Raw genomic sequence first — 20,818 nt, 5'->3', positions numbered from 1 at the left:
CTTAAGAATATAAATTAATAATAATAATAAAAAAAAAAAAAACTAAAAAGATAAGTTTTAATTAAAATATTTTTTACTTGAAAATATAACCCAACATCCATCTAGGAACGGCTTTTATGGATTAAGATTAATTAAATATGTTCTTCTGATCCGATGAAATACAAAAAAGATTCATAAAAAAAGTTATATTTCTTAAACTGTCTTAAGATTTGAATGCTAATAATTAATAAAAGGGAAGTTCAAGATTCAACGTTAAACTAAATAAAAACCCATCATTTTAAGAACAACTCGATCAATTTAAATAAGATAAAACTAACAAAGAGAGAGTGTGGGTCGGAGTGGGGCAGCACAATTCCTTGATACTTGGACTAAGCATATTCAAAGGAGAAATTAAATATATATTGCTGGATTCTTACTACTTGTGAAGTACCTCTCTTTTACTTTATTATTTTTCCCACTGACAACGATATATCAGTACAATGGTATTTATGCTTTGTTTCCTTTTCCCAAATGAAGGTAGGTGTTGCCTTTTAACCCCCACAAAAAAATTATATAAAATAAAATAAAATAAAAAAATCAATGAATATTGCTAAAATATAATAAAAACCATCGTAAAGGGCCCTGATCAAATTCCCATGACCTCTCTCAACCTCGTGATGCATGCACGTTTTGTTCTTCAAATCAATTAAGGGGAAATATATTAGTGAATGGATATACAGCAAGATTTCTTTTTCTTTTTTAATATGATGCATTTTTCAACGAAGGATGTAGTAATTAATTACATAGTTATATAGTTTCTTTTGGAAATTATTAGTTAATATATTGATTCGAAGTTATACATATTTATATATGATTACAAAAAAGAATTAATTGTATATATTTGGCTTATGAAAAAAAAACCATACATTTTTTCAAGGAATCAATTCTTGTTTTAAATATTATCTTCTTATGAAATATTGATAAAGGTGGTATTTAAATTTCACATATATATCACGCCCTTTTGTTTTGTGCATACCATTAAAATAAAAAAAAACACATTCATGTAAGCTAACAAAGCAAACTAGGGTAAGCAAAAAACTCGAAAAACTGATCAAACCAAAAAAATAAGAAAAATAATAATTAAAAAAACTGAATCGTGAAAAAAATCGATTAAAATTTTGAAAAAATTGACCGGCTTGATTTTGATTTTTAAAACCTGAAATTAAAAAAATAGAACAGAACCAAAACAAAAAAAACAGAGCTAAATCAAAAAAATCGAGTCAAACAAAAAAAAAAAGAGCAAAACCGGTTTGAACCGGTTTTTGTATTAAAAAACCAAACTAAACCCAAACTGAAAAACCGAACCGAATAACCAAAACCGGAAAAAACTTAGCCAAATAGAAAAAAACAGAGCCAAACCGGTTTAAATTGGTTTTTATCCTAAAAAACAAAACCGAACCAAATATGGTTGATTCGAACCAGTTTTTGTTTTTTTTATTTTAAAAATTTTGGGTTGGTTACTTTTTTTTTTGATAAAATCAAACCAAATCAAACTAAAAATAATCACTCCTAAAACAAACCTATTAAAAATAATAAAATCCAAACTGGCTTAGTAGGTCAATTTAAAATCTAAATCAATATATATTAAAAAAATAAAAAAAACCCTATTTAATCTAAGTAAAAGACCCGTATTGATGACCAATTAACCTGGACTTGATTTTTTTACAACTCAACTTTCAACTTTTAACTTCTTAGGTTTTTTATTTATTTATTTAATTCAACCTTCTTTAGATTTGGGCAACTTATTTCAGCCACACACACACACACACCATTTTTGCAAACATGGAACACTGTTCTTGAGTCGTGCACATGTAGGTAAGGGCTAAATAAAACCATGGAAGCTGAGAGGGAGGTTGTCAGTTTACTGTGATAGATAGGTTTCTTGCTTTACATGAGAAGTCTACGTGAAGAAATATAATTATATTTGGTTGGATAATATTGACTGTTAATATATTTATTAATTATTACTCCATTTTATCTCTTTTCGTCTTCATTTTTTCAATATTTAAGGAGTTTATATGTATATATATTAGCTTTGTGCACACTCTAGGTCGACATTGGAGCTGAAATCTCTCCCTCTCCAAGAGGTGGTGAAATGGCACTCACAAATCAGATTGCCCCATCTCCACTCAACCCTAACTAGCCATGATTAATCTTTGATTTTGTTTCTTTTTTATTAATCCTTAAACTTGTTTCAAGAAAACAATGGTGCCTTTAGAAACAGAGTAAAAAAGACCCTAAAACTACATTTATTGTCCTACAAGTTTTCATACGCATCCCATTAATTTCCATGAGGAGCACGCACAACCAAACTTAAGATCCAAGCAACCCTAAAATTTTCCCTTTCTTTGCAACAAATCACTACTATATTTTTAGAAATTACACTATATTTGGATTTTTTAGGTGTAGCTTTGTCTCTCTTGAGAAAGGACAAGGAGGTGGTAGGGCGAGAGGGTAGCGTGCAATGTGCATGTGTTCTCTCATGCAAAAGTGGAGGAGAATTCAATTCCTTTCCTACCCTAAGGATTAAGTACCATGTCTTGAAGAGAGACAATACATGCTTTAGAAGAGACAAATTGCTTTTTTCCTTCTTTTCTTTGAAGCCCTTTGTCTCTCTCTCTAACATCATACATGGTCTTTGTTTATTTTGGAGTAGCAGTAGTGGAGGGAGAGGGCTAGGAGGGAGAGGTCTTTCTTTCTGTTGTGGAATATGTGGGCATAAGAGGAAACCTAAGGAAATGACTTGGTGCAATGACTGCAACGATGTGCAAACAATTGAAAGAAGCTCACCTCCACCTTGTAACGCAAGTGTTATTGCTCAAAGACACAAAGAATGTTTGATCAGGAGTTGCCCTTCATGTGGGCACCAAATGAAATGCCAAGACCAGGTTTTTCTTTTTCCTTTTTGCTTCATGTATAGTACTTGTGTGCTTGGAATACCTTAACTATAATAGTTTATGATATAATGTTTGCATAGGCAAGAATTCATGACTTGCCTGGGCTACCAGCCGGAGTGAAGTTTGACCCGACTGATCTAGAGCTGCTTGAGCATTTGGAGGGGAAGGTGAAGTCTGATACGTGTAAGGTTCACCCTCTGATCGATGAGTTCATCCCTACAATTGATGGAGAGAATGGGATTTGCTATACACACCCAGAAAAGTTACCAGGTGACATTCCAGGGATACTGATACAACAGTTTTTAGCTAGTTCGTAATATATACCATCCAATTTGATTTACATGGTTGAGTGTTTGCATGCAACTTAAGAGGCCATTTATCATGAGGCCTTGCGTTGTTTTGAGAAACTAACCCACGATGCTGTAGGGAAAAACAATGTAGAGGTTGCCATTTTTGAAGATAAGAAATGCATGATCTTAAGATTCAATGAGGATCACCATGCCTTCTTTCACCTACTCTTCTCCTTTGAAGCACCAACCAAAAACTTTATGGTATAGCATTTGCCATTAGATCCTAGAAGAAACCCACACCACCTAACGTTTATATATTTGTTAGCATTTGCTTTTATACATGAAGAAACCCCCCAACCAACCCTAGACATACAAGATATATAATTCCTAGCTAGAAGGATTAGCTTTCCAATGATGGTAATATTATAGCTTATTAGGCCCAAAAATGACTTTTCCCTCATGCATGCTTATGAAAATCTTTCTTTTTTTAACATGTATTAACGTTGTATGAATTAAGACCTGTTGGCCTACTGTAATGATCACCATGCAGGAGTGAGCAAAGATGGGCTAATTCGCCACTTCTTCCATCGACCATCAAAGGCATACACAACTGGAACAAGAAAGAGAAGAAAGGTACACACAGACACAGAAGGTGGTGAGACTAGATGGCACAAAACTGGCAAGACTAGGCCAGTTGTTGTTGGAAAAGTGAAAGGGTATAAGAAGATACTAGTGCTTTACACCAACTATGGAAAGCAAAGGAAGCCAGAGAAAACAAATTGGGTAATGCATCAATACCATCTTGGAAACAATGAAGAAGAGAAAGATGGAGAGCTTGTTGTTTCAAAAGTTTTCTACCAAACACAACCTAGACAATGTGGTTCACTCATCAAGGATTCTGTTCCTGCTCCTTCAAAATTGAAGGTACAGAGTAGTCCTGGACATGAGGGCTCTAACCTTAAGAACAGTACCACTCCTGTCGACTACTATAATCCTTCCTTTATATCCTTTGACCAAAGTGGACAAAATAGATCAACAAACCCTAACCCTCCTCAACAACTACTTCCCCAATTTGCACTTCATGGTGGATCTTCTCTTATCCCTTGAAAAATAAAGATATGGGAAAGTAAGGCTGCAATCATTGAGCCTTGGTGAAATAAATTAATATATACATATATAAAAACGTAGGAGAGGCCAAAAGGCAGGACACATTGAGAAGAATAAGGTTCTTTAGCTAAGAACTAGGAGCTGGATTCTTCAGGGGTTAGAGAATTGGAGTTTTTGGCTACTTTAATTCCTTTCTTCTTCTTCTTCTTCCACAGCTTCTTTTGTAATTCATGCTTTGTACTGCACTGTGACATTGATGTAAAATGCACATGGGTCCTAACACTTTTTCTATGAGAGAATGTTAACTTTGGAACTGTACAAAGATCGATGATTCTTCAACCACACGCGCGCGCACTTTGTTTTGTAAAATCTTCGTAATGATTACTCCTCGAAATAAGAATGCAGCTCCCTTTTTTTTTTTTTTTTTTTAAAAAAAAAAGAAAAAAAAAGAAAGAAAGAATGCAGCTCCCTTTCTCCCATGCTGCCTTGTGATTATTTGTTTATGCCCTCACAAATTATGTAAACTGTTAGATTGATCATGGTAACTGGTTGAACAGCTAGTCCATTAGTCTTATGCAGAGTCCAATAGGCATTTCTAGCTTGTTTTTGACATGGTTAACTCCGTTCAAGATATTAACCCGATGAAATTCAGTTGATCTAATAAAACCCATTTATATCAACACAAAGGGGAAAAAAACAAAATGCTGCTGTTTTTACAAGTCACCATTTTGAAACAAGGAGAAAATCATGGAAAAACTTCTACCAAATTGATGGAATTTCCGGTCGGTGCTGGCTAGCTTAGATGATAAAATTTGGTGGTTATCAAGTGTTCTAAAGTTTCAATTCGATTACACTAGCAAAGGAAGAGCTTTAAGGAAGAGAGGCTGATCGCTGTGTGTAACCCGGAATCTAATGAGCGTAAAAAAAACAAAAACCTTAATCCATTATACCCTGACTGTCTTACACCAAGAGATCAAGGGAGGAACACTCCGAGTGGGATCTGTTTTCACCAGCATGTAAATTTAATTAAGTAGTTGATTGGCACCCATCATACCTGACTTACTACAGGATTAACAGACAAATACATAAACCATTTGTAAAAGGGCTTCAACAGCCCAACTTCAACAATAGGTCCATCTCAGTGCCATCTACAGATGACCATGGAGTTTGTCCAGTGATTTGTGATTTCTTCTGATTTTACATAGTCAAGTCAATCCGTGAAAAAGTTGGTTAAGAGAGTGAATTGATGTTACTCTTATAGCATCATTTAATAGTTTAAATTTTTAAATTTTTAATGGTTTTTAGAAGTTCAAATCTCACTATTTTATTTTACATAATTAAATTAATAAAACTAAGTATTATAATGGAGGACAATACATCCAAGTTTTAAATGTAAAATATTTTCATTTAAAAAAATGCATTGGAGAATAATATGAAATCATTCTTATTAAAGCTTCACTACTAGTAGTTTAAATTAATTTTTGAGTTAAGATGATTTTTTTATTTTTCTTTTTAGGATAAGTCTTTTGTACGAAGTATATATATTTTTTTCTTGGGGCTTTTTAGATAAAGCAAATCCACACCAAAACCAAGTTCAATAAGCACGTGTAACATCTTCAGCACGGTTAACTTGGCATAAGCCTTGGTTAGTTGTCAGAATCTGCAAAATATAATTCTGACTTAACTATTACAAATAAAATAAACTTATAGTATGATAGTGAAAATCAAGTAGAATCTAAGAGAAATTTTGTTTAATCTTTATACAATATATTGAAATAAAAAGGAAAAAGGGATTTGAATAAAAAATTAAAGAAACAAAATTTTGAAAATAAAAATAATAAATTGATATATCGTTAATTCAATTCAAGAGTCCACACATGCATTCCTATAAATCTGTTGATCATTAACGAAAATAAAAATATTCTTTCATGCCAATCAATTAATTTGATATCCATTAAAGCTGAGGGAAATCGATGAGATTATGAGTAAATTAATTACACAAAGCTCTCTAATCAATTTCTTATCATCAAGCGAATTTAATATTAAAAGCAATTCTCATTCACTCGACAATAGTCTTAGGAGTTAAGTCTGTGCATTTATTCTAAGCAAACATTCAAAAACTTGACAATTTAACTTAGTTTATTCTTCTTTAATAAATCAAGATAAGAGTTGCAGCAATCAAATTAATTTTTTTGCTTCTTACTCTAGATCTTAACAACAATTACATATTGAAAAAAAAAAACCAGAAAGCATACATGCCATCTCAAAACAATTCAATAAGTTTGATTAACAATTAATATCATAATTTTGAACAAGGAAAAATAAATACTTAAATATGAAAGAATTACAATGATAACGTTACTTCTTACAACTTGCTAATGGAGTTGACGTGTATTTCTCTTAATCCGAAATTAGAAATTAGTTCATAATTGCTGGAAAATTAACAAAAATAGAGAAGAAAAGAATGTTGTAGAGCTCCTATTTTAGTTGTGTTCTATTTTATTTATTATTTTATTTAGCTACCAAATTTCTTTAGAATTCTTAGGCTAATTAGAAGTCTTTATGCTACTTAACTCCTTATTTATTTATTTTGTCCTTAAGACTGGTTAAATCTGTCATAATTTGTGTTGAAAATGAACTATGTTGTTGTCACAATTCTGCTGTAAATCTAACTCTGCTACAACTTAGACTTTGTTTTTGACTTTGTTTCTTGCAATATCCAACCATCCCAACCATATTCTTTCATTCATGGCATGTTAGAAGCTTGATTTGCATATTTTTTGAATTCTAAAACTCATTGTTTCTATTTCAGACTCTCTGCCATAGTGCGATGCTCGAAACTGTTAGTTTTCTCATCAGATCATGAGATCAATCTCGTTTGTCAAATTGCGTCTGGATTTTCACCTTCAAAACAATCTTATCTGACTTGAAATCCTTCATAAAAATTGTGTTCCTAGTAAAGGAACTCTTGTTATAGCATCAACTTCTGATGCACGCAGCCTGTCGACTTCACTGGTAAGATCCACCTTTTGTCTCTCCAAGACTTCAATCTGCTTTTGTGCATTTTCAATCTCGACAAGTCTTTCTATTGTGAACTGAGAAGCATCCCTTTTTGCAATTTCAGCAGCCAGCACTTCTAATTGTGCTGGTTCAACAAACTTATTTGCCACCTTAACTTCCTCTTCCGAGACTTTACACCTTTCATGTGCTTCCTCAAACCTTTTTAACTCAGTGAGGTACTTCTGCTTCAATTGGGTTCTGTCCTGTATCAGTATCTCAGCCTCCCTCTCCAATGCTCGAGCAGCAGATTTGACTACTTATAAGACAAGTCCTTGACTTTAATCCTCAGAGCTGATGATTCCAAATCATATCTCCATGTCTTCTTGAGCAGCCTGCATATGCAGATGAAGCATCCAAAATAAATGTGAAAAGACATAAAACTGTTTTCTGCAAGCTTCTTGAAATTAAAGGCTACTATATGATAGTAATCAGCAAATTACAAAAGGTTATACATACAGACCTTCAAGTCCAAATTCAAAGTGCCTGAATTTTGCTCTCATGCTAAGCCTAAGCATTTTCCTATTCTTAGGACAAGTGTCTGTAATCCTTGGCTTCTTCTCTCTTTCGTCTTCTATAGTTTTACAGGATGCTAGTTGTGTGTTAATATGATTTGGATTTAATGAAAAGTTAAGATCAGAGAGCAGATTGTTTCTGTTATGTAGTGCAACAATTACAACACAGCTCGTATCCAATGAAAATTCTTACACAGATACCAAACATGTATAAAACTAGCAGCCACACACAGCTAGACTACTGTTTCTACAACCAAAGTATTATGATTTCTTCTCTTCTCTTCTTTTGCATATTTTCTACGACGTTTAGGGTTTTTTCTCAAGCCTTTTTCGTTCAACCCTTTCTTGATTTTCCTTTCAATCCTAATTAATCTAGTTTCAGGCCACGTCATTAACCCGGTCTTCAACTCTTTTCCTTATTCCATGTCTCTTCATATTTTCGTTTCCATTCCAAGATTCCTGCTCTGCAGAATCCAGCATTCCAAGTGAACTAGAATAACCCCTCCAATGAGCAGCATTTCCTCCCCAGATCAGTTATACAGCTCTTGTAATATTCAGAGACCTTATTCAAGTAATTTACAGCATCTTCATTAATTTTGGAATTCAGTTTTGAATTCCTCACTGGTTTCCAACTGCTCATGAATCTTCTTTTCAATCGAGCAGCATTGCAAGGTAAGGCTTCATCAATCAGCTTCTTGGCATGATGGAGTGCAGGACCCTGCAAACTGGACACAACAACTCTAGATGTAAGGTGAGACACATGAAAATGTTCTGCAGGTGGATCATAGTTTAGAGAAATAGTTGGCATCTGCCAGAGCCTCAGAAAACTACATAGCTTAACAGCATGAAAAGGCATAAAACCGTCGAGGCAGAAAACTGATATAGAGGTAGGACTCAAAGTTAAGAAAATCTTGAAGATATTATCTAGAATTATGTTACAGAAAAGATATTAGATTATACTAATCTTATCATTTAAAAAAGGATAATATAAAAATAAAAAGTGTTTTCCAGTTCATAATCAACATTAGCTTATTTTCCATATCCAAAAATAATTCATTTTCTTGGTGATTTTTTTCCCGAACTTATGTTGAACCGAAACTCAGGATAATAGGCCATAGGATGCAGAGACCCAGACTCTTTGGAAAATTTGGACAAGGTGACTGTGACTCACGGCTAGGACAACCCTTTGTTGGCTAGATAGTGCATGGCTATCACTAAATGGCTTTTCCTCTTCTTTTTTGAAATAAAATGTAGAGAGCTGGCCATTAACCCTATAAAATAAGTTGGAGTAAAGAGATACTCTTCAAGTCCAGACTCCTAATTCGTGATGAAGCTGTAGACAGATACTCTTTATGTGTTGTCAAGTGAAACGGGATGTTTTGTCACCATCACTTGTTCAAAGAAGCTGTTCCACGGACCATTGAAGAGATAATTTTCTAGAAATTGTAAGAAATATGAACTCATATCATACATGATGACTATTAAGTCTATCAGGAGTTTTTTAAATGCAGAGTTATTCAAGAAGAAAATTTTGATGGATCAATACTAGCAAGGCTATCAGAGACCAGTCAAGAGAACAATCTCTTTGTCTAGCAGTTGCAGTTACTATTGATCTGCTGAATGAAGAGATTGGTTTTTTTTTTTAAAAAAAAAAATTATCACAGGAAATATAAATATTTAATAAAATAATACTGTTTGAAATTTTTTTTTAGTCATATCACATTTTTAAAATGCGATAACTATATTGTTATATATTTAAAAATTATATATGTAATTATAGTTTTAAAACCTAGTTTGGCTCGGTAGGTCGACTCGGGATCCGACCAATCCAGAACTGAAATTGAGCTGAGTTGAAGAAAAAATAAGGAAAAAAAAAACCTAGTGTGACCCAGCGATCTGATTAACCTAGCAAGATCCAGTTAAAAATCTGGTTATAACCCGTTGATTATTATTATTATTTTTTATTAAAACGATATCATTTTAATTTTTTTTAAAAAAATTTATCCAAACGACTTGACCTGGTGACCCGGTTAAAGCCCGGAATCCAAACCGGATCTAAAAACTATGCATGTAATTTCGCCAATTTTTTTTACGCTAGTCGCTAAAGAAAGTGATATTCTACTGTTTGAAAAACACCATTCCCCACAAGAGCACAAGAGCCGGAGCAGCCATCTTTTTGGCCCATCAAACTTGACCCTCTGAGCAGAATTGCCTATCAGTACTTGCACTTGTGGGACCAACTCCTTAAATGTACAAGAAGCACTGTCCCCAAGAAGCCTATAAAATGGACTCAGATTGTCCTTCCTATCCAATTAGCCTCTTGTGACATTCCTTTCTTCAGCTACACTGTCCAGAAACACCTAAAGACATGAATTCCCATTTACACCACCAATCGCAAAGCCATGGCAACCATGCTCTGAAACCCAGAAAGAAAAGGCTTGCTAGAGACCAACTTAGGCTCCTGGAAACAAGTTTCAATGCCAACCAGACGCTGAAAGCAGAACTCAAGATCGAGCTTGCCAGCCAGCTAGGCCTGACATCAAGACAAGTTGAAATATGGTATCAAAATAGAAGAGCCAGAAACAAAAATAACGCCATGGAGCATGACTACAAGAATGTCCAGCTAGAGCTAGGTAATGTAATGACAGAAAACACCAGGCTCGAGAAGCAAGTTAGCCAGCTTAAATATGAGCTGAACAAGGTTCAGCAAATGATACCTTTTGGATCAACCACATCTGCTTCAGCTGTCGCTTCTGTTTCAGGATATAGCGATGAGCAGGCAAACTCAACCTCTCCAGGAAACATGATCTGTAACTGGAGAGATGCTGGAAATGATGAAATCTTTCCTGTAGAAGAGCTATATACTTGTTTGACAGGCTCTGGCACTCAGTTATGGCCTCTTAGCTGAATCAGAGGATACTCGATCATGAAACAAATGATGACAGTAGAATTTAGAACTTTTGAAGTTCTTCCTGCTAAAATTAGGTTGTTTGTATTTCATGGTCAAGCCAAGAAATTTTATTCAATGTTGAAGCTTAAGACAAGTAGATTACCAGTAAGAAAATATGAATTGTTCCACTAGCGAGTACAATTAGATTCCCAACCATGCAATTTTTACTCCAGTGACATGCCAAAAAGCAAACAAAGCAGAGAATTAAGCAAAAACAGTTTTTTTTTTTCCTGAGGGATGCAGACTAGCAATTCAGATGAGACCAAGTGGGAATTCTGTAATTTTACAGAACTAAGAATGGAGGCACAAGATTTCAAACACATCACAGATTGCAGCTTAAGACAAAATCTTCAAGTTCAACTGAAAGTACAGGTTGAAGTACCTGTTTTCTTCAACTGATACATACATACATACATACATACATATATAAAACGCCCATTTCCTTCATGATTAGTGGCCGGGCTTATTTCCTTCATGACAGGATTTGAGTATATGCATGCACTTCACATTCTGATGGCCTGGAATCTTGAATTGAAAAACTTGGCCAACTGGAGGTGTCCATAATTGCTAATTGTCTGAGTCAAATAGGGTCCCGCATGTTTAATTTCTTCCTTCAGCACTTGTATAGAGACATAACAAAGTCCAATCAGTTTGACATAAGCAGTGCACTTGCTTCACACTGCAGCAAGTTGTTCTGCAGTTCGAGTAAGAAATTAAGTTACATCACCAATCAAAGGCAAACTCGACAAACAAAAATCCGTAGCAAGATTCAGCTCAAGCAAGTCGAAAACTGACCTAAATAAGGACAGTCCAACTCAAACTTCTAATAAGGTGTAGAGGAACACACAAGTGTCGAACAAAAATAACTATGAAAAATTACTCAGAATTCTAAATTTGAAGGAGAAGTAGAGGCCCCTTTCCGAGGAAGATAAAGATTACAGATGACAAACACTCACTCCTATTTCGTGTTATTATTCGTTGAAAGTTAAAAAGTGACCAGAGCATGAACCCTGAACTAAAAAACAAGAACATGTCCCAATCATCTGACAAGAAGGGGAATTGACAAGACTCGTTGAAAACATCAGGTTAATGCTAAATTATCCTATTCCACCACTAAATAATTTATACAAGCAGAAATCACAGATCAACTAGCAATGACCATCAATAAGCGACGCAGAGAAGCTCAAGATTACAAGGTGCTGCGTGTTGTTCAGGAAATGGATCATACCAGACCAAAGGCAAGAACCCTTAGCAGAAATTAAGCAACACATATCCTGATTCCCAGACACAAAATGATCTTGAAAAGACTGGCTGATATCACCTACTGTAGTTCTGAATAATAAAATACAAGCAAGAATCTCAAATTAATTAGCAATGACCATCCATAAAACACTGCCAATCAAATAATATAATTTGTCCATAGTGGTGGGCGTTACTTGTGGGAACACAACTCTTGTGTTAGATTAGAAGTTCAAGCTTTCAAGATATTGCTAGTTCAAGTAGCAAAACAATCGCCAATATGAAGAATTCAACACTAATAATAGTCAGATAAGTCTACCAAGTTTTCACGTGAAGGAAAAAAATACTTTGAATTATTCTAACATTCCCAACGATGAACACAGATCGTCCATTTGGGTTGTATCCTCATCATTCACAACATTTCCTTACAATAAATAGACAGTGGGGCAGAAGATGTCATCTTGCTATTAATGCTCCTAATTCTCCATAAATTAAATTTGTCTTAGTTGTGCTTGTAGAGTGCCAAGTCTGAAATCCTAACTTTCAAGACCAAAGTACCCACCACCAGCTACATTCTAATCAATCCAAAACACATGGAGTGAACATCCTGTACAGTACCGAAAGAATCTGATGCTAACTGGGAACTGCAAATTAACATGACAGGCATGCTTGCTCGTGCACAGGCACACAGACAGCCCAGGTATATGCATATGTCTGTGAGCATCTGCATGTACAAGGTTGTAGGAATGACCCTTTAAGAATTTTACCCCAGCCAGGGAGTTAATAAATCATTCTTTCCCGCTCAGATCAAGCTTGAACTATACAAGCAACAAGCTTATATTCACCACTTGAGAGTTGCTTATCCCGACCCCAGAATCGATAACTCGTTGTTTCCAACCTAGAGCAAGTTAATCTACAAAGCAACAGGCTTTAACACACAAACCGTCTACAATAAACACAAATTCTTACACCTCCATAAACCAACAATCCAAACACGAAACATTTACAGCCTCAATAAAAAATACCGAAACTTTCAATTCAAGAAACAGATAAGTTCACATACTACAGCCCTACTTTCAAGTTTCAAGCAACCAAAAAATCAAACCCAATAATTGATTTGATATGAAATAGGCATAAAGGAAAGTAACAATTTAATCCTTTTCCATCATGAAAGAGGGACGAAGTCAAACTAAAAACTAGGCAATAAAATTCTAAAAGCACAAAACATTTTACACGTCCCAAGAACTAACCAGTCTGAAAATCGTTGCGAAGCAGGATTAAATCATACTGGTCCTCAATACTAAACTAAAGCAAACATGAGGATAAAAACTCAAGCATTATATGGATGCATGTTCCTGATTCCTGTTCTCTTTGAAAAAAAAGAAAAAAGAATCGAACAGCTAAACACTGAGCTGTAGATGGTGCGTCTATGAGATCCAAATGTCCCTCTTGACATCAGGAATTGACTAAATACTATGCTCCATTATGAATGGGAGAAATAGAGAGAGATGGATACAAATAAGAGTAATAAAGAGGTAGGGGCCTCCAGTGACACATGAAATCTCAAATTTCACGTCGCTGCAGTGCTTCTCCCAAGAGCAAGAGGCAGCACCCCTGATCAAGATTTAAGAATAAAAGCAGTAAAGTAACAACTAGTGTTTCAAAGGGTCTGCCACCAATTAATAAGTACCAAACCCGATCACGAGAAAACTTTGAAAGATGAAGAGATAGGCTGTTAGTCTCATTGTTTTTTCTCTTTAAACTTACAGCACCTATTTTGCATCATAATCCTGCTGCTTAGGCACTAACTTTTAAATTTCTTTGCTACGCAGCCAAACACTCCAAAGAGAAAAAAAATTAGTAAAATCGCTTCAGATGGAGCAACTGAACCTCCGACTTCCTAAACTATGGGTCAACAATATGTAAATGTGCTTAGAGATTAAATATATTTTTGAAGAATGGTCCACTTGAATGCTTGCCAAATCACAGAACGTTCAAATAAAGAACTTCAGCACAATAATCCTCCCCAAACATTAGACTCAGATCCAGGAGTAGACTCTCTCCTCAACATTCTGGTCTAGTTGTTGACTAAGAGTGCAACGCTCCCTTAGAAAGTTTTAGTATTGATTTCCCCTGCAAACTGATCTATAGGGTGCGGTGCTACCCTCGTACAATCATGCAATTAATTATTAGTACACCTCACTTCGCTTTACACAATGATATGTGGCGGGGAAACTAATCAATAATTGTCCGAGCCTAAATATTGTCAGAAAAAAGAGAGATCGAAGGCTGAATCTCCCAAAGTATTAAGAAACCGGATTGATAGATGATATTCCACTGTCTCCCAGCTCTCTTTCACATATAAATCCATAAATACAAAAAATGGGAGCTTTATAATTTTTCAATCCTCCAATTGACATACCAGCAATAATATGGAGGCTGTTTTACCCCTACACATCCAAGATTACACAAAAGTATCAAAACATTTAGTCCAAGAAACAAATTGACCTAGTTGGCTCACAGTTTTTTTTTTTTTTATTGAACTTTGGTTTAATTAGTAGGTCATATATATATATATATATATATATATATATATATATATATCCTGATATCATATCATGAATTGTTAGTTTGTTAAGTTACTCTGAGTTGACTCGATTTTTTTTTATTATTATATTTTTTGATGTTTTTTTTTTTCATCTTTGACATTAGACCTTTAACTTTTCAATTTTTTTGTGGATTTTTTTAGTCTTATATCCCGGGTTAAATTTTTAGTTAATTTAATCCGGGTTATTTTAGATTTTTTTCATTTAAGTATCATTTTTTAGTGTTGAAAAAAGTTTGGTCTGGCTTGCGACGTAGCGATGACTACTTATCTAGTTTGATCTAATTAAAAAATTGGGTTGATTCGTTGACTTGGTCAAAACCTAAATGTAAAATTGTTATTTTTTTTAATTTTTTTATTTTAAAATAATATTATTTTATTTTTTAAAAAAAATAATTAAAATCGACTATCTTAATTCATAATTCAAGTCATGTCTCGGATTGATTTCAGATTAGGTTTTATAACTACAGCTCAAGGTTAAGGTAGTTGGTTGTTCTTCTTGGGTTTTTGGGAGTGGTTGATTGGCTTTGGGCTTAGAGTTGATAGGGGTTTGAAAATTCTAGTTGGTCCTCGGCCATGTAAAGTGCTATTAGTACAAGAATTTGAGTTGTCTAGCCCAATTGCCTTATATTTAGGAGCCCGTTTGGAACAATATTTTTTAAAATAATTTATTTTATTTAAAATTAATATTTTTAAATTATTTTGATGGGATGGTATTAAAAATAATTTAAAAAAAATAATAAAAATATTATTTAAAAAAATTTAAATAAAAAATACTTTAAAAAACAAATGTTATCATATTTCTAAACATCCTCTTCATTGACGATGGTTGATGAAAAGGCGAAAAATAAAATCATAAGATAAAGAGGAAATATTATTTTATTTTTTTTAAAATAAAAATTTATTTTAAAATTCTATTTATTTTTATATTTTTATTTTATCTCTCTAATTAAACGGTTTATTTGTGTGTGTGTAATTTGATCCAGATTCATGTTGGAAAAAAAAAACTTCCTCAAGACGGAAGTACATAGCTACAGGGTGGATGAGAATTATTTTTGCTTTGTCTAATTACACTGATAATTATAAACTTTTAACAGAAGAATAAAATTTAGACAAGAAGAACGTTCAAGAAATTCAACAATATCCTTTCCTTTTTGAAATTGAATCGATATTGTTTTTATTTTCCGTTTCCTTACATTAATTGAGATAATGAAAAATATGTTTTTAGTCTTAGCATTACATACAAAAATTGAGGTATTGCTTGTAGAAACATTTGAATATTTTTTTCAGAGAGGTGGGGCAAAATTATTGTCAGCATACATGAAGAATATTATTTTCTCCATACAAATTTTCTTGCTTGCTACATAATAAGCCAGAAATCAAACCTTATCTCATATGGTCCACTGCAAGTCGTTTTTTTAGCCTGGCTAGAAACAAAACTCCATTATGTTTTTGGCACTAGCTAGCACAAAAGGCTAGAATTATAACGCATACATCAAATATTCCATATCTTATATGTAATAGATGGCAATATTTCACTTTATTTTTGACATTTTAACCATCTTTGAATCATATATACCAAGCTGTTTGTTACATTAAAAACTAAAATTTGAAACTGAGAAATACTTATCATTTAATTTGCACGACTTGTATGTGTAATATTTCAAAAAATGGTTTGATGTAATTATTTAATATAATAACTTGTTGATTTAATCTTAGTTCAGGTCATTATCAAATCAAATTAGATGAGAATGCGATGAATTAACTTGCGATTCAATTGACTTGGTTAAAATCCTGTTTAATTTTAAAAAAAAATCAAAACAATATTATTTTAAATTAGTTAGAATTAACTTAAATTAATCTATAAAACATGTAACAAATGACTTTAACTGAATTTCATAATTTTGAATGAATGGCACAGAAAGCCATGTTCATTCTATCATATCAATAATAAAGTTAGTAAAATAAAAAGAGAGGGGGCGGGGGGTTGTAAGAATATGTTTTCTTTTCTCTTTAACTCTCTTTTCCTCCCTTTTCTTTTGACTTTTTTTATGTCATTATCATGTACTCCTAAATTCTTTTGAACCACAATTAAGGAAGCTAAGCGAATGATTAAGAATATAGTAATCCATTAATCAATTAATCTATAGTAAAAGATGTTTTGGTCCTCTATTGGTTAATTAGTTTTTATTGAGGAAATACTCACTGAAAAATCACATATATATTAACATGGTTATATTTTTCAAAAATATTAAAAATATAAATATAATTAAAATCGGATTGGTAGATTCTTTTAATTTAAATTACAAATTATTTCAACAATATTTTACGTAACCTTTCATTGATGGAAATCAATCTGATAGTAAAATTACAAATTTATCTAACAAATAGATCATTAACTTTTTCCAATTTGATTTTGGGACAAAATAATTTTTTTTAATGAATACTTTTTTTTGTTGAAATGCAAAAAAAATCAAAGTCTTTGAAAATCATCCTACCAAAAAGGAAAAAAAAAAACAAAGAGAGAACTAGCTATATCTATGGTGGGGACAATATGAAAATTGTAATGTGATTCCCTCTAATCTCTGCTTGAAATCATAGATAATTAATCTTGTAATACTATAATACAATATTTATGCATAGATTGTTGATAGAAAAGCTATATATTAATTTATTTAAACAATAGGCTAACTAAATAAACCCTACTTTTACTAGAAATTATGAAGCCTTTTGCCACTGGAAATACCCTCACAACAGTGGTGCAAAGCAATAATGGAGCTCAAAAGGTGCTGTAGTCCTCTCTGCTTTGCTCCCACCACCACACCCCACCTTCCTTTTCTAAAAAAATTGAAGAGGGGTCAGCTTTTAGGGTTCAGCAGAATATGCATGGATCTCTAAATCCTTCAACAACTAGTACTCTTCAATAGTTTTCTAATTATAACCTTTTAGCCCTCCATCAAGCACTCATGAATGCCACCTTTTCCTTGCTGCAAAGTTTCCCGATACTAAATTCTCAAATGTTTTAATATTTCTCTTTAGATTCCTCCACTTTATTGTCAAAATATGCAACCCCATGAAATTTAAATCCATCCATTGATAGACGATGGGTGGCATATGGCTTGTACACCAACACCAAGAAAGTCTCTAGTTTGCCCTCCTGCAGGGCCATCTTGATCACTTTGAAATATTTTCTGCCTTTTAGCAGAATACATTTGAAGCTGATTCAAAGTGGAAATCTCATCATTTCCTGAGTTTTCCATATCAATTGCTGGATTAGTGCTTATAGGGCTCGAACCATACAGTCCACAGAACTTGTTGTTCCCATCTTGAGCTTTAGTAGTGAAGCTCTTTAGCCCAAAACTCCCAAGGAATGATGGATCTGTTGAGGTTGCACCAATCTGAGTAGCTTTTTGCAGCAAAGCAGTGGCTGACATATTTGCTGAAGTTGTTTGATGGGATTGTTGTTGCTGCGTACTGTACAATGAAGGAACACTTCCTAGCTGACTTGCGGCAGCTACTTCCTTAACATTGCTTAAAGGAAGTACCAAAGTGCTTGTCAGCTCCTCGTGAGCATTATTTGAAGAGATCTTGTTTCCAAACACTGGCCAATTTAACTGATAATGATCAGATGGTGGAGTACTTGAACATGAAACAGCAAGAGGGTCTCCAAAGATAGCTCCTGAACTAGTCAGAGCGCCAATTTGATGAATCTCTTGAATATTATTGGCCATTGCTTCACTGACATGGGGTACTCCTCCTTGGTTCATCCACAAGGAAAGTCCTCCTTGTCTTGTGTGGTGATCATTGCTTGAAATTGGCTTGAAAATTGAAGAGAAATGTTGTTCCATGTTAGGCCCTAATGGGTTCCCCGTTAGATGATAACTGATGTTGCCAGCAGTTAAGTTTCTGATGCTTGATACTGCATTTACTCTTGCTGTTTCCTCTGCTAAGGCATCACAGAAGGCCCTATGAGTGATGAAGCTATCTCTCCTGCTCAATCAAAAATTTGGAACATCAACTTAAATGATGATTAAAACTATATAATAAAAAAAATTAACTTGGTATTGCATAGCTAGTAATAGGGTACTAAAAAGGTTAATTAGGCACTAAATTCAAAGATGAATATAGGCATCTATTGTAAGAATTGATGATGGAAATGAAAGATATTGCCTTTCCACCTATCTATTTGTCCTCACTATAACTCCTTTTCTCTTTATTTTCCAAATTTGAGAGATAGAAAGTAAGGGGGCTGCACAGACAAAGATATCTCAACCACAAAAATCACTTTCATGCTTCACATAGTTTCTACTTTGACATGTTCGAGTGTTGTTCTTGTTGCTGACATGAAAAAAAAGTGATGCCCTATCATCTATGCTAGTATGCTTTATTAATTAGCTAATCCTCCTTGATTAATTTCTTCTTTAAAACCCTTGTCTACTACTATAATATCAAACATACAGATCATTTCAGTAGCACGATCATTGTAAATTCTACTAATAAAGAAATTATACCTTGAAAATAGAGTCCCACAGTCACATTTGTATTCCCTAGTGCCACAAGTCTTTGAGTGTGCTTTCCAATCTGACTGGACAGCATATCTCTTTGAGCATTTTTCACACTTCCATTTCTTCTCACCATGCTTCCTACAAAAGTGCTTCTTTATACCTGTTAAGTCTCCAAGAGCCCTAGAGGGATGATGATGGACACAGGTCTTTTCAGGGCAGACATAAACGCGCTTTCTTACTTCTTTATTTGTCCTTTGCTTCAGCTTCCATGGAAGGTTGTGTCCTCTCCTATGGAGTTGTAGATTTTGATCCCTTTGAAACCCTTTACCACATATTTCACACAAGAATCTGTTGGTGGCCATGAGAGTTTTTGGCGATAAAGCTATGACTTCAGCTTCAGGATCTGCATAGAAGAACAGATATTCCCATTTGAATATTATGGCTTTAAAATTTGATTAGACATGAATAACTTTGAATATACGTACAGAAGATCATGATCATAAAGACGGAATGAAGAAAGGCAGACATAAAGAAAGAATAATGATAAATACACTAGCACAAAAACTCAAAAGGAAGAAAATTAAATAGACAAGTTAGCTAGCTTGCCTGGAGTTCCTGGGAGGTTTCTCTTCTTCTTTAGAGCAGGGGGATTGGATCCACCAACAGGGTTTTCGACAGAACCATTATAACTACTAGTTATTGCTTCTTCTGCTGCCATGATGTTCTCTGACATATCTCAAGCTTTTCTTGTCCTTTCTCTTACCAACTTAGATGACTCAATCTAGCTAGTTATGCAACTACAGTTGTGATTAAGAGAAGAACCAGGAGAAAATGTTCTTTCTTATGAGGTTTCAAGTCTCAACCCTAAACAACATAAGAAGATATATGGAAGATTTGATCTCTCCCCCCTTCTCTTTCTACCCCTAATATGCTTGCTGCAGTCATTTTATTTAGTACTTGCTTTTTAGCCAAGGCTAGGATAGAATAATCAAAAATGTTTTTGGGAGGTGGTGAAAAGTTAAAGTTGGGACATAGAGGAAGGGAGGGAGGGAGAGAGGATGCTTGAAGAGTGAAGATGAAAAACACATAAAGGTGCATGATGACACATATGATGAGCGTGTGAGAAAGCAAATCTCCATGCCCTTTTCCATTAGGAATGATTATCACATAATTTGTTTGCTTTTTGTGTCTCTCATTTTTCTAATCTATCATGTTTAAATATTAATTGTGCATTGGATGATAAAATATGAGTTGATTATTTCCAAGAACCCCACAAACATTTGAATGGAACCCTAGGTTATCCTAATTCATAGCCAAAGGTATGCACAAAGCAAATAGATTGGGTTGTTTTCTTTGGTTTTTAGCTATTATACATAGCCATTTTGGAACCATGCAAATAAAACTCAAAGAAATCATTAGATTTTACTTCAATTAATTATACTCACAAATGTTCATTACTGACTTTTGCCTCGTTCAGGTGCATGATCCAGAATATCCCATTTTACAACATGGTCATATATATATATATATATATATTAACTCTAGAATAATTAACCTTATTTAGTGATTATTTAGAAACACGAACACGATACCCATGTTCTAGCTAAAATCATA

At 33.9% G+C, this 20,818-nt stretch overlaps 3 protein-coding genes and 1 long non-coding RNA gene across 4 annotated transcripts; 2 read left to right on the top strand and 2 right to left on the bottom strand.

Annotated features, from left to right (window-relative positions):
* The first annotated feature begins 2,456 nt into the window (after positions 1-2,456).
* On the top strand, positions 2,457-4,702 carry LOC118059552 (NAC domain-containing protein 73). Its single transcript, XM_035072434.2, has 3 exons — positions 2,457-2,927; positions 3,017-3,206; positions 3,777-4,702. The coding sequence occupies exons 1-3, from the start codon at positions 2,778-2,780 to the stop codon at positions 4,331-4,333; spliced, it is 897 nt and encodes a 298-aa protein (XP_034928325.1). The 5' UTR covers positions 2,457-2,777; the 3' UTR covers positions 4,334-4,702.
* A 5,571-nt stretch (positions 4,703-10,273) lies between these two features.
* On the top strand, positions 10,274-10,813 carry LOC118059551 (homeobox-leucine zipper protein ATHB-52). Its single transcript, XM_035072433.2, has one exon. The coding sequence runs from the start codon at positions 10,274-10,276 to the stop codon at positions 10,811-10,813; it is 540 nt and encodes a 179-aa protein (XP_034928324.1).
* Positions 10,814-11,166: 353 nt separating this feature from the next.
* LOC140955782 (uncharacterized) lies at positions 11,167-12,161 on the bottom strand. The gene is made up of 2 exons (XR_012170299.1): positions 11,651-12,161; positions 11,167-11,549 (listed from the first exon to the last, which is right to left on the bottom strand). It is a non-coding gene; the product is annotated as an uncharacterized lncRNA (long non-coding RNA).
* A 5,140-nt stretch (positions 12,162-17,301) lies between these two features.
* On the bottom strand, positions 17,302-20,259 carry LOC118059550 (zinc finger protein MAGPIE). The gene is made up of 3 exons (XM_035072432.2): positions 19,811-20,259; positions 19,211-19,607; positions 17,302-18,689 (listed from the first exon to the last, which is right to left on the bottom strand). The coding sequence occupies exons 1-3, from the start codon at positions 19,935-19,937 to the stop codon at positions 17,780-17,782; spliced, it is 1,434 nt and encodes a 477-aa protein (XP_034928323.1). The 5' UTR covers positions 19,938-20,259; the 3' UTR covers positions 17,302-17,779.
* Positions 20,260-20,818: the final 559 nt, after the last annotated feature.

This window comes from Populus alba, chromosome 7, assembly GCF_005239225.2.
Source record: "Populus alba chromosome 7, ASM523922v2, whole genome shotgun sequence".
In the NCBI taxonomy this organism is placed as follows: Eukaryota; Viridiplantae; Streptophyta; class Magnoliopsida; order Malpighiales; family Salicaceae; genus Populus; species Populus alba.
The sequence above is the reverse complement of the archived record's forward strand: the minus strand, read 5'-3'. Positions and strand labels throughout refer to the sequence as shown.

Bases quoted from the DNA above. Each gene is read 5' to 3' on its own strand.
- LOC118059552 (XM_035072434.2), top strand. From the start codon at position 2,778: ATGACTTGGTGCAATGACTGCAACGATGTGCAAACAATTGAAAGAAGC. The intron at 2,928-3,016 runs GTTTTTCTTTTT...ATGTTTGCATAG, and splicing joins AAATGAAATGCCAAGACCAG to GCAAGAATTCATGACTTGCC. The intron at 3,207-3,776 runs GTGACATTCCAG...ATCACCATGCAG, and splicing joins ACACCCAGAAAAGTTACCAG to GAGTGAGCAAAGATGGGCTA.
- LOC118059551 (XM_035072433.2), top strand. From the start codon at position 10,274: ATGAATTCCCATTTACACCACCAATCGCAAAGCCATGGCAACCATGCT.
- LOC118059550 (XM_035072432.2), bottom strand. From the start codon at position 19,937: ATGTCAGAGAACATCATGGCAGCAGAAGAAGCAATAACTAGTAGTTAT. The intron at 19,608-19,810 runs GCAAGCTAGCTA...TCTTCTATGCAG, and splicing joins AAACCTCCCAGGAACTCCAG to ATCCTGAAGCTGAAGTCATA. The intron at 18,690-19,210 runs GTATAATTTCTT...TTGATTGAGCAG, and splicing joins TGTGGGACTCTATTTTCAAG to GAGAGATAGCTTCATCACTC.